Source organism: Spinacia oleracea, chromosome 3 (genome assembly GCF_020520425.1).
Source record: "Spinacia oleracea cultivar Varoflay chromosome 3, BTI_SOV_V1, whole genome shotgun sequence".
Lineage (NCBI taxonomy): Eukaryota > Viridiplantae > Streptophyta > Magnoliopsida > Caryophyllales > Amaranthaceae > Spinacia > Spinacia oleracea.
Window position 1 is genome coordinate 74,891,762 of NC_079489.1, and position 13,235 is coordinate 74,904,996.

The 13,235-nt window shown below is 37.9% G+C and overlaps 2 protein-coding genes across 2 annotated transcripts; one reads left to right on the plus strand and one right to left on the minus strand.

The window, feature by feature from the left end:
- The first annotated feature begins 7,782 nt into the window (after positions 1-7,782).
- On the plus strand, positions 7,783-9,566 carry LOC110776526 (pentatricopeptide repeat-containing protein At3g42630). Its single transcript, XM_021981086.2, has one exon. It carries the CDS (start codon positions 7,933-7,935, stop codon positions 9,148-9,150), a length of 1,218 nt encoding a protein of 405 aa, XP_021836778.2. The 5' UTR covers positions 7,783-7,932; the 3' UTR covers positions 9,151-9,566.
- A 39-nt stretch (positions 9,567-9,605) lies between these two features.
- LOC110776527 (uncharacterized) lies at positions 9,606-11,922 on the minus strand. Its single transcript, XM_021981087.2, has 3 exons — positions 11,454-11,922; positions 10,769-11,217; positions 9,606-10,488 (listed from the first exon to the last, which is right to left on the minus strand). The coding sequence occupies exons 1-3, from the start codon at positions 11,533-11,535 to the stop codon at positions 9,946-9,948; spliced, it is 1,074 nt and encodes a 357-aa protein (XP_021836779.2). The 5' UTR covers positions 11,536-11,922; the 3' UTR covers positions 9,606-9,945.
- Positions 11,923-13,235: the final 1,313 nt, after the last annotated feature.

The window sequence follows — 13,235 nt, forward strand, 5'->3', positions numbered from 1 at the left end:
TCCTCTTTATTTCCTGTATAACGTTAATGAACTGGTTGAATTCTTTATAAGCCTTACTAAAGTAGTTGAATTTGATTGACACTTACTTATTACTTTTACTGGATGCTATTCTTATTGGTAATGTTGTGTGCACTACATGTAGCTGTAGATATGTTGGTTATGATTTGTATTTGCTGCTTTCAACTGTCACCCATAAAGCAGATTGGTGCTTTTGTACCTGCTCTGTGTCGGAAGGTGACTAGATTAGAACAATCCTCAATGCCATTGTCCTCGTTAGATGAATCAACTCTCACGTAGAAGCCTGCTAGAAGGCACAACTATGAATATAATCAATCGTACTCGTTACAATATTGTACATTGTACGGGTATGAGAAATTAGGTTTTCTATGTGTATGTGTAGCTTCTTTTTCAGTTCTAATTAATTGGACAGTACAAGGTAAATACAATTCTTTTGTCTCGGTGGCATATCTCTAGATGTATTTATAATGTAATAGTCTAGTTCTCCTTATATTAATCAAGCTTTAGATAAGGAAACAAGACTACCATCATAGAAAAATTATAAAATTGTATCAAAAATTGTTAAACACTAGTAGCAGGACATTGATGAGCAGTTACGCTAATTAGTTGCTGATAATTCCTAGATCCACTTAGGGCAGGGAGGGGTCAGTAATTAAATGTGCTTAGGTCTAGTTATAACTTAAGTAATATCTCAAAATCTGGCTTCCAAGCAAATAGTGTTTTTAATACAGATGCCTGCTTCAGGACATCAATAGTTTTATCTATTTGAACTATGTTGCCTTATAATCCTTTTATAGCTATTTAATTCATTATTCCTACTGGTTTTGCAGGAGGCATTGGATATCTATAAGAAACTCCCGCCCAAACATTACAATACTAGCTGGGTTCTTTCCCAGGTATAATCTAATTTCCTTATTTCATTCTGCCCTGCAGTATGAGCTATCTTTCTTTTTTGCTAAGAACATGGAAAATACTTTTTCTTTCCGTAATTTGTGACAATTCATCTGATGATAAGTGCTAAAGGTCTTATATGTTTGTACTCTTTGTAGTCTTGTAGAGGCGCTCTTTGTTTATCTTGTAATGTAAACCTAGTGGAGACTAGTTGGCGGATAGCCATTACTATTTACTCTAGCATTTAGAATGAAATTATCTGTTTCTAGTGGATCAGCATGTAATGGCATCATTTTAACTCTTTCAGACCACCTGGCAAAGCTTTGCGTTTTATTGTTATTGTTCACTAGATGATGTCTTGCTTTTTTTTTTGCAGGTGTGTAATGGATGGTAGATTAATTAGTTGGAAGACAGGAAAGCATATGTCGTCAATTTGTTTAGTTTAGATTTGCTTACAGTACTTTGATTTATTTCACTTTGTAAGATAGTATTTTGTATAATGTAATAGTATACAAACTCATATCTCTTGTACTCCTTATTTGAATAATAATAACGAGACGTGTTTAGTATTTCTAGTTTTTTGCCTCCCAAAAATATTTTGTTCGCACTAATCAAGACCCAAATCATAAGAAATAAAAAGTAAATCATACAAAAATGCAATTTTCTATCCATCTATTGAGGCGGGCAAAGGTTATGCAACGTCTCAATAGGGCCCTCATACAGGTCTGTTGAGAGGGGCATTTAAGAAGTGAGCCTCAACAGAGGAGGCTGTTGAGGCGGGCTTCTGTAAAGCCCCCCACAACAGGTCCTTATTTTTCGCTTATCTGTAGAGGTTGTTGAGGCGGGCTTTTGAAAGCCCCCCACAACAGATCACCTGTTGAGGCGAACAAAGCCCGCCTCAACAGATCACTGAGCTGTTGAAGCTACGTCTGTCGCAGCGGGCCTTGTTCGCCTCAATAAACCCAAAATGCCCCCCTCAACAGGTATTTTTTCCACTAGTGAATATTTAATATTTCCGATTCCGGAATTAATTTCCGTTTCGAACAAATATTTAATATTTCCGTTTCCGGAATTATTTTCCGATTCCGATAATATTTCCGATTCTGACAATATTTCCGTTTCCGGCAATATTTCCGATTCCGGCAATATTTCCATTTCCGATAATATTTTCCGATACGTACCATGTTTCCGTTTCCGGCAACATCTACGACTTGGATAATATTTATATTTCCGATACGATCCATATTTCCGTTTCCGGCAATATCATCGTTTCCGGAATATTCATTTCTTGCCTTGTGACGATCTCAGCTCCCACTGAAACCAAGATCCGTCGATTCCGAATATCCATAGATGGAGTATTTAATGCCATTAAATACTTGATCCGTTTACGTACTATTTGTGTGACCCTACGGGTTCAGTCAAGAGTAAGCTGTGGATTAATATCATTAATTCCACTTGAACTGAAGCGGCCTCTAGCTAGGCATTCAGCTCACTTGATCTCACTGAATTATTAACTTGTTAATTAATACTGAACCGCATTTATTAGACTTAATATTATATGCATACTTGGACCAAGGGCACTATTTCCTTCATAATCCGGGCCAAGCTAAGACCGGATGTCGCCTGAAAACTAAAGTCGCACTCCACGGCTTCGCTAAAGTAGCACACTACTATAAAAGATCGCTTGCACATACGAGCATGACCCCAAACATGATTACAAGATGCGAAAAACGACCGACGAGCCCCAGTGCTTGGGGGCTCGCGAAAAAATATACTCCAACAGGGAGCGCACGATCAAAATCACATTCCCAGACTGCGCCATACACCATATCATGTTTGGATATCTCAAAAAAAAAAACAGGTTCGACCTCAGAGAAAGGTCGTCATTGACACTTGTGCATGGTCCTCTGATCAAATACCAAGTAGTGGCAAAAATCGAGCCGTAAAGACTAGCTCAAACCACGAAAGCAGACGGTCGCAAGACAAAGGTCCGTCTAAACACGTTGTCAGCCCACGTTCAGGTTACAACTAAATTCGAGCATCCCTCGAAAGAATTCGCTCTTGCAAGAATGAATAAAAAGAAATTCTCAAAAGAAATCACAAAAAAAACCAAAGAAATTGGAACCTGCCCATCTTCAGTTGGCAAGACCGCGGCACGCGAATCCCAAATCAAAAAGACGAATTCAGGTTCGCTCACCTCCAGCGAGCGGGGCGTCCACCCTTAGCGGACAGGGATCGCCCACCTTCAGCGGGCGGGGTCTGCGTCACTAGCCGCGCAGGTCCTCAGTGTTCGAAAAAAAAGAATCTTCCAAAAACAAAATGAAATAGGCTCGCCATCTTCAGCCGGCGGGGTCTACGGCGCAAACCACGTAGGTCCTTATTTTCAAAAAATAAACACAAAACAAATTTCAAAACAAGATTCGTCCACTTTATCGGACGGGGCGTCCACCCTTAGCGGACAGGCTCGCCATCTTTAGCCGGCGGGGTCTACGTCACAAGCCGCGTAGGTCCTTATTTTCAAATATTCAAAAACAAGATTCGTCCACTTTTTCGGACGGGGCGTCCACCCTTAGCGGACAGGCTCGCCATCTTTAGCCGGCGGGGTCTACATCACAAGTCGCGTAGGTCCTTAGTCGCTGCAGCGATAATTTTTTCTGGTTTTCCCTTTTCCAAAAATTAAAAGGATTGGTTTTCCGTTTTTCCCAAAAAGAGCGATGTGCTGGATTTTCCTTCGTTTTACGTCCTATAAAAACAAGGGGGTTTTTCTCGTTTAACTAGCCTTGAAAATGAGAATCTTTAAAAACATTTTTACCTCGTGGTTGGGCTTGGCCAGGCCCAATTACACTTTATAGCTTTGATTTCGAAAACATCTGTAGCTACTCCCAATGACAAAGTGAGGGAGTTTCTACACTTCTTTAGATCCTTCCAATGACAAAGTGAGGAAGTTTCTATACTATCCGTTGACAAATCCCAATGACACGTGAGGGATATGTTGACACTTCAAGTGATGACCCTTAAGTCAAATGTTATCACTCGGGGGCTCGTGAGACCCTCGCCAAAACAGGTCACCATGGCTTGTGTGACGCACTCCGTCTAATACTTTGACCATCGTCTTACTCCAAGACTCAGTCAAAGTGGGGGCTAACTGTAGACACCTACATTTGTCCCCATTCCCGAAAGGGAAGGTTCGATGATGAAAGCGTAAATCTCCACTTGAAAACGCATCTCCTATAAAATAACGAATCTCAATTCCCCTTTTCATTTCACCCGAAACCTGCTATTTATAGAAACCTGCTAAAAATAGTAACTGCCGTAAAGGGTAGCTTCTAAAAGTGGCAAGTCATAAAAGATAGAAACCTGTCAGAATTAGGTGTTGCATTCCAACATAAATCCTAAATGAGATAGAAAACTGCGGGAATCCTATTCCTAATATGATTCGGAAATAAGAGTTACGTATTAATTAAAATCCTAACGAGCCTAGAGTTCGTAACGGGCCCAGACGCATTCCGTCATGAAATTGATACGCACTAAAAGACTCGATTAAGTCTCAAACACTACGGATTTCGGGAATCCGAATCTGACTAAGAAAATAGCCCAGACCCTATTTTCAACGCCTGGCTCTGGGCGCCGAAATCTTCGGCGCCCAGGCCTGGGCGCTAAAAATACCTGGGTACGTGTTTTTTCCTAATTCTTTGTGGATTAGAACTCTGCAATTCTATCTTTTCACGAACTCTCCCCTATAAATACAGCCCCAAATTCGACGTGAAAGAAACACACAACACACAATTATATTCTGAGTATTGACTCTAAACCCCTAAGCCTAAGCCTCACGCTGCGAAATTGTTCACGCGTTCTGTCGCAATCGATCCATAAATCGAACAGAACGTATCCTGTCCCATAATTTGAGATTCGTTAAATAAAAAGGAGAAATAGCAAAGTCAAAGTGGTTAGTTTTCTGAGAACCGTGACGCACCTCTCAAGGGTGCGTCGTAATGTGTCCCTTTTCGATGATTTAATTGCTTTCCTCGCCCTTTTTATGAACTGTTACACTAACTAAATCTGATTGTTCTATCACGCCTAACAAATATAATATTTTTGGGAAATTGGATTATCATGCTAGGTCCCTTAATGCTATTTAAATCAGATAATCGCGATCGATCTAGTATTATATGTTGCATATTGCTAAAATCAACTCAGATTAGTTTAATAGTTAACGCATGTCCCTTCAATTATTTATGCTGAGCTAGTAAGGATATCCTGCCTCTGGAGTTATCGAAGAGCGAAGTACTCCTCTCGGTAGTTACAGTCCCCCGAACCCTCAATCTCTACCTTGCGGGTGTATGTTGAGAGATCCCCACACCAGGGATCACAAGGGAACCTACGGCCGTCGTGGTCAAACATAATTGCACTCCCTTTATTCACGATAACCGGATTTTGTCAGTTTTTCTCATTGTTGTTAAAAACTGAATGGCAACTCCTATATTACTAGTGAATTGGGTGTAAACTCACAGGAAATCCAATTACACTTGATTGAATAAAAAAGAAGCGTCACACCCACGAGGGACGAGGTCATGCATTAGCCTCGTGCTTTTTCGACCCCTCACAGTAGATCATGCAATAGAGTGGCTCACTCCATAGCCAAAAGCTCCCTCTCTCTTGAGGATGTGATGGTTTGGATGGAAGACCACCCCTTGAATGTTTTACCTCTTGTCCTAGTGATAAGTCTTATTGAATGAATGGCCTCCCTTTTTCCTGTCAAAAAAAAAACAAATTCATGAGTCGTACATTTCCACATTTATTCTGAGTGCTTGATTCATGGCCAAATAAACCGAAGTACTGAGTAAAATAATCGATCTCCAACGGTGAAATATAAAAGAATTCCAGGCACCTGATTTCCAGACGTTACTTTTGGTAACGTCTGGATTTCAGTCCGTTTCTCTTCGTTTCAGCTCCTGAAATATTATTTCAGACTGATACCAAACACATATTTATTTCAAATATCTTAAATTTCAGCTGGCTAATCCTTTAAGGTAGCTGAAATGAGTTATCAAACAGAGCCTTAGTTGATATTATGATATCTCTTTCAACAATGTATGCTTCTTGGTGATAGATATAGAGGTGATAGACACAATTTACTTTGACCACATATAGAGGTTCTCTTCTTCGGTCAATCTACTTAATTACGATTGGAACGTCAGCGGATTTTCAATGTATAATCAATGTACCTAGTACTACGTAGAATACAACTAAGAATATTTTTTACCCATGTGCTCATAAGGTAGAATACACAGTGAAATAAACGATAGAAATATTTAGAATTAACTAAGTGTAGCGGTATCTGTGTATCTTTCTACAATGGTCATCTTAAGTGTGACCATAGCTTAGAATTAATAAATGACGTAAAAAAAAAAAATTGGTATCTTTAAATTTAACATAAATAATATATTTTAATGATTTTAATTTGTTTTTATCCTTAAATTTAAATATTTCTTTTATGAAAATAATTTTTGTAATTTTTGTAATTTTTGAAATTTCCAAAATTAATTATTTCTATTTTTCTAAAATGTAAAAATTAATAATTAGAATAATTAAGATAATTAAGATAATTAGCCAAATTTAATTAAGAATGGGGTTTGTAATTTTCTCTCTCCTCTGGCCAAGCGGTCGTCGGACCACCACGCGTGGATTTGCACGGCAGGTAGGCACGACCATCGACCGATGTCGTTCTGGTGCGAGTTGTTGGTTGCAGGGGAAGGGGGAGGAGTCAAGGGTGGATGTGATTCGTTGATAGCGAAGTGGATGTGGCTGTGAAGGGGAGTGAGCAGCGACGGGGGAGGGCCGCGATGGGGGAGGGGCGCACAGGGAAGGGGATGCGACGGGGGAGGGGGCAACGACGGGGAGGGGACTGCAACGTGGGGGGGGGGGGGGCTACGATGTTGAGTGCTGCAACAACCGGGCTTGGCTGATTTAGGCCCATAGGTTTTAAAGTCTCCCAATTTATTATAAGTATATAATAAAAAGATGCAACTAATAACATAAAAACAATTATGTCTTAGTGGTTATGAACATGCCAAAACCATCTCTTTGACAAACTTGGTTTGAAGTTCAATTCTTGATGTAACTATTCTTGTGTTTTTATTTTTGACATTTACTTGATAACCATTTTTTTTTCTTTATTTTTTATGTTTTATTTTTAACATTTACTTGATAACCTTTTTTTTTTTTTGTTTTATGTTTTTTTTTTTGACATTTACTTATATCTTCTAAAATAGAGTGTCACATATACTACGTATAATTATAAAAAAATCGAGTGTCACATATATTACGTATATTTTAACTAGATTTTAGCCTGTGCGATGCACGGATTCTATTAAATTGTCAAGTTAAAATAAAATTTCTATATATACCAACTGCTATATTTTATATATTAGATTAAATTAATTTTGGATTTTGGATTGAATTTCATTTTAGATTTATATTTTATTACATTATTATTATTAAATCAGACACGATTGTTATTGGGCCCGATCTTGACCCGATAATTATCTGATCCAAACTTGACCCAAACCCGAAATTACCTGCTACAAAACAGGCTTAAACGCGACTCGACAAGACCCAAACTCAAAATTAAACCCGACCTGAATATGACTCAATCCAGACCCGACCTGTACCCTAAATGAAAAACAACCCGACATGACACGACCGAAAACCAAGCTGACTGAACCCAACCTAAACTCGGGTGTTAAAGTGATCCAACTCGACCCGGGATAATCCGACACAAACCCGACTCGAGTAACGCTTTTGACGTATAAACCATTAAACACCCCTAAATTAGACATTACTCTCTAGCTGACCCTAAATCAGACATTAAACAACCCTAGGACGGAGTACTTTTTGTTCTTTCTATCTAGCTGACCTTATCTTTAACTTCAAACTCATGTTATCTGTATTCACCCCTTTCTATATTTATACCGGCCAAGATACATTAATTAGAAGTTTAGTTGTGTTGGTTCTGCATCTGAAATGGGAGCTTGGCATCTATCTCCTGATTCTTTGTTACCATGGCTTCATAAATCTGCCAAACAAACTCATTCTAATCTTGTTTCTTTTCATAACAAGCCAATACCCACTTCACCATTAACAAAGATGATTAATCAACACAACCAAACAAAACTCTTGAGGATCAAACAATCTTCTCAGGTTACTACTTCAATTTCTGGGAGTGATTCAAATTCTACAGATTTTAATGCTATTATGCTATTTTGTGCTGAAAATGGTTATGTTACGGAAGCTCAGATGTTATGGGATGAAACCCTAAACAGCTCTTTTATTCCTAACCTTAATTTAGTTTCATCTCTTATGATTGCTTATGCAAAAACTGGGCATTTTGATCTTATTTGTCAGATATTGAGCCAAATTAGGAATAGAAGCTTCAACTGGCTGCCACAGGTATACTCTCTTGCAATCAAATGCTTTGGAATGGGGGGACAGCTTGATTGTATGGAATGTACATTGAATGATATGGTTTCGATGGGTTTTCGAGTTGATTCAGTAACAGGAAATGCATATGTTGTTTATTACAGCCTGTTTGGTTCTTTAGCAGAGATGGAAGTTGCATATGGTAGGCTTAAGAAGTCCAGAATTCTCCTTGAAGAAGAAGGAATTCGCGCTGTTTCGTTAGCTTATATTAAGGAGAATAAGTTCTTTAAATTAGGAGAGTTCTTGAGGGATGTGGGTTTGGGTAGGAGGAATGTGGGAAATCTTTTGTGGAACCTTTTGCTGCTTTCTTATGCTGCTAAATTTAAAATGAAAAGTTTACAAAGGGAGTTTTTGGCGATGTTAGCAGCAGGATTTCGGCCTGATCTTACAACATTTAACATAAGGGCTTTAGCGTTTTCCAAGATGAGTTTGTTCTGGGATCTTCATCTAAGTCTTGACCATATGAGACATGAAAATGTAGTTCCTGATCTTGTGACTTATGGTTGTTTGGCTGATACCTACATGGATAAACGGATGGGGAGGAATTTGGATTTCGCTTTGCAGAAGATGATCAACTTGAATGAGTGTCCATCAGTTGCAACTGACCATTTTGTGTTCGAGGCCATGGGAAAAGGTGAATTTCATGTGAACTCAGAAGCCTCTATGGAGTTCAATAATCATAAAAACTGGACTTATAAGAAGCTCATTGCAGTACATGTAAAAAAACGACATCGGAGTAATCAGATCTTCTGGAATTACTGATTGTGATTGTTCTGAGAGGTTATGCTTACTTACATTGATAGTCAGATGGGTATTGAATTTCGCTTTGAAGAAGAAGATCAACTTGGATGGTAATGATTTTCATTTGAACTCAGAAGCCTAACAAGAATGCAAGATAGATTTACATAAGCACATTGGAGTGTACAAGAATAACCAAATCTTCTGGAGGAATAACCAAATCTTCTGGAGTTACTGAATGTGTACGATATTCTCTGACAAATCAACCCAGTTTTATCCATCTTTTTTCTGTGACTTTTCTTCTATGCCTTTTGAGAGGTACTACTTCTGTCTCAAATTTGAAGTCATGTATGCTATTTTAGGATGGCCAGAAATTGTTTTAACAATTTACTACACAGAAGAAAAATGGAAATGTTATGCAGAAGAACAGTTTCACTCAATTTTATCTGTTGTTAATTGCAATCAATCCGCAACAAATCTGCTGTGCAAAAGACCAATTCTTAAGAGTTCAACCACAATTCCATTCAATAATATGAACTGATCGATTGATTCAAATCAATCTACAGCCCCTAGATATCCTCTAAAAAACCTAGAAAAGCAAAATATGACAAAAGCAAAATCAGACAACTTCAGAAAGTTAGCCACTTTCTCAGAGAAATATAAAAACAGTAGCAACACAACTCAATTTCTGAGTCATTCTTCATCCAGAAAACGAACATGTTTCCCTTCAGCAGAATCATACTCTTCAAATGCCTCAACCAATTCATCATCACTGTTATACACAAACTTTTTGTGCTTTCCCATGAATTTTCTTCTGAGTCATTCTTCATCCAGAAAACGAACATGTTTCCCTTTTGGAGTTGGCAGTCCCTTCAAACGCAAAACTTCAGCAGAATCATACTCTTCAAATGCCTCAACCAATTCATCATCACTGTTATACACAAACTTTTTGTGCTTTCCCATGAATTTTGGCCCTTTCTTTTCTTCAACCACACTTATATTGCTTATCCCTTCACACAAGTCATCAAGAAACAGCATCTCATCCTCTTCTTCTACTCCTCCCTCGTCATAATACTCTTCATTATCAGCTATGTCGTCTTCTTCAACGACGTCTTGATTGACTTCGTCCTCGCCTTGGGTGCTTACATTCACTTGGATGGACCAGACCGAAGCATCGTCTTCGTCAATTGAAGTCACTTGATCTTGGCTGTCGCTCTCTACTCCTCCAATTGTTCCTTGGTAAGTCACAACAGATGAGCTGTCTGATGAGGAGTCTGATTTCTCAGAAAACTCTAGGAACAATGCCCTTGAAATCATCACATCTTCTGACCCTATGTCTGCCTGCTTCTCATCACTCATCATCTGACAGAAATTTTCAGATTCACAAGAAGAAACCCGGATAATTATGAGAAAACCCTTTAAACATAAACAACTAGATGAAATAATCTAACATTAGAACCATTAAATTAAGCAAACCCCATCAAATTTTGGCAAGAAAAAATCAGGTTTTTATTTCAAAATTACAAAAACCCCCCCAAAACAAGAATCAGCATCAAATCAAACAAAACCCCCCAAAAAAAAGCAGAATCTTTAAGAAAATTGACATGGGAAATCAGCAATAAAAACAGAAAATTGAACAGACCTGAGGTAATCTGAGTTGATCTTCAATTGGGGGTTCAGAAACAGAACTCAAAGAATCAAATTCCTCAACAGCAGAGAAATACACAACTTGTGGGGTATTCACCGGAGTCGGGGCAACAAGTCCCGCAGGAGAATTAAAGATAGCTTTGAAGCCAAGACGAACCGGGCCACAGTTCTCAAGACAAAACTTGGAAATCTCAGCTTCTTCTTCAACCTTCTGCAACAGATTCTTGACCTGGCCTCTAAGCAGAGCTTCCCCTGACCCAGGTGTTTTCTTGCAAACATTTCTCCTCTGTTTTGAGAAAGAGGAAATTGGAGTTCCATTTAAGCTTCCACTCGCAAGACCAACAATTGGGGAATCATTCGTTATGTCAATTAGCACACACCGATCTTGTTTCTCTGTCATTTGCCTTGATTTTGATACACTCTTTTCAGAATCTTCAAACTTTCCTGAAATCATTTGAATTTTTTTATAAAAATCAGCAACTTGGAATTGAGTTAATAGCAAATCAGAAGATTACAGAAGATAGATTGAGTTAATTTTGAATCAAAAGTGTTTGAAGTTATAATAAATTAATCAAAATGTCTGAATCAATCGCAAACCACAAGAACCCAGAATTAATTGAATTTTGTAACATTAGTCGAAATGAACAAGAATTAATCGCAAAGCAGATAAAATTAATTACTTGATGTTTTGGTGTTGCTGTTGGCGCTAGCAGACATAGCTTGAGACCTTGTGATTCTTCTGGTAGACGAAGGGGTTTCCATTGATATCGAGAAATCAGAATTAGGATTTGCTGGAACTTGAGATTATTGATCGGATTTCAATCGAGGGCGAGACAGAGAAAGGGGAGCGTGGACGATTGAGAGAAGACAAAGACAAATGAGGAAGAGCCAAAAGAAAAGAGATTATAAAGTGGGGAATTCGACCGTTGGGAGATGGATCAGGAAGAAACTAGCCGTTAGGGTTAGGATAATTTCATTCCTTAATTAATACGGAGTACGAAGAAATCATATTAGGCCTTTGGTTGTTGCCTTGTTGGGCCCCTGTCAAAAAACTGACTTGTTGCCCAGACATTTTTGGGCTAATATTAGGAAATCAAATTGTTGGGTCCGTGTATTCTTTGGATATTAGGTTTTTCTTCCTCCGTTCTCAGTCTAATATTTCTCGTTTCTAGAGTTTTTTATTGCATGCCTATAGAGAAAATCGAGGTGTTTCTCTTTTTTTTCTGGTTAGTTGGGGTAAGTGGGGAGGTGAAATAGGAGGGAAAAACTTAAAAAATAAAAAAAAAGGGTAAAAGTCAATCACGTGCTTGTCACGCGCCAGTCAACGCCGGAAAGTGATGGTTGACTGCCGGAAATTGACACTTGGTCCTGATTGACAAAAAAAATCCAATTTGGGCCTTGGTTGACAACTTTTTTTTTAAAAGGTCCTTTCTCACAATTTTTGTGTTTTAAAATGACCTTTTTGACAGATTTTCCTAAAATCAATTGAGGTTGTCATGAATAAGGTCTCGGGTTCGAGCTTTGGAAATGGAAAAAATCTCAACTGGGAGGGATACTGCCCATCGAGGTATCCATGCAAACTCCCGCGGGAGATTAGTCCACTCGCCGAAGGCGGTGGGAACTCCTCGTACTAGAACCAAAAAAAATATGCTTTAAAATTTTAAAGTGACGTATTTCATGCGCTATTCGGCTTCCCTTAAATTATCTAACGTTTTTAGCTTTTGTATAAACTAGTCAAATATATGTGCGTTGCACGTGGTTGTTTTTTTTAAGCATAATTGTATTTATTTGCCCTCTTTATTAGTTTTTATGTACAAAAAATTTAAGAATATAGCTTGTAATTGTGCTAAATTACTAGCTATATTTAGCTTAATACCTCTTATATTAAGGCTCGTTTTGTTTCAACGAACTAGATTTTTAAATAAAAATGATTTTTCTTGGAAAACAACTTTCAAAGGAAAACATCAAGGGATAAAGTTTTCTTTTACTTTTTTTCCTTACAATAAAAGTAAAAAAAAAAAACTTAGAAGTGAAAATGAGATGTGGATAGGGGGAGAGAAAACGAAGTGTAAGGGGTTAGAGAAGAAAATTAGCATTCCTATTTTTCTAAAAGAAAGTTGGGTTTCAGGTAGGGAAAGTTTTTCGTCATTGAAAAAAAAAAATTCATCCTTAACAAAACAAACAAAGGAAAATGGAAAAATAAGTTAGGGGTAAAGATCTAGTGGAGCATTTGGCGTACTTCATACGTAGTACTTATCAAGATGTGACTCCTAAAAAAATACGGTCGAAAGTAATAATTGTGACTCCTAAACACACGGAAGGTGTATGTAACAAAAACGACGGTTGACGTTGGAAACTAAAATCTTTAAAATAAAATAATAAAAATAATTATATAAAAAGGGTAAAATGGTCTAAAAAAATTACGCCAAAGGAATTGTTGTTGGGGCTTTTTATTATAAAGA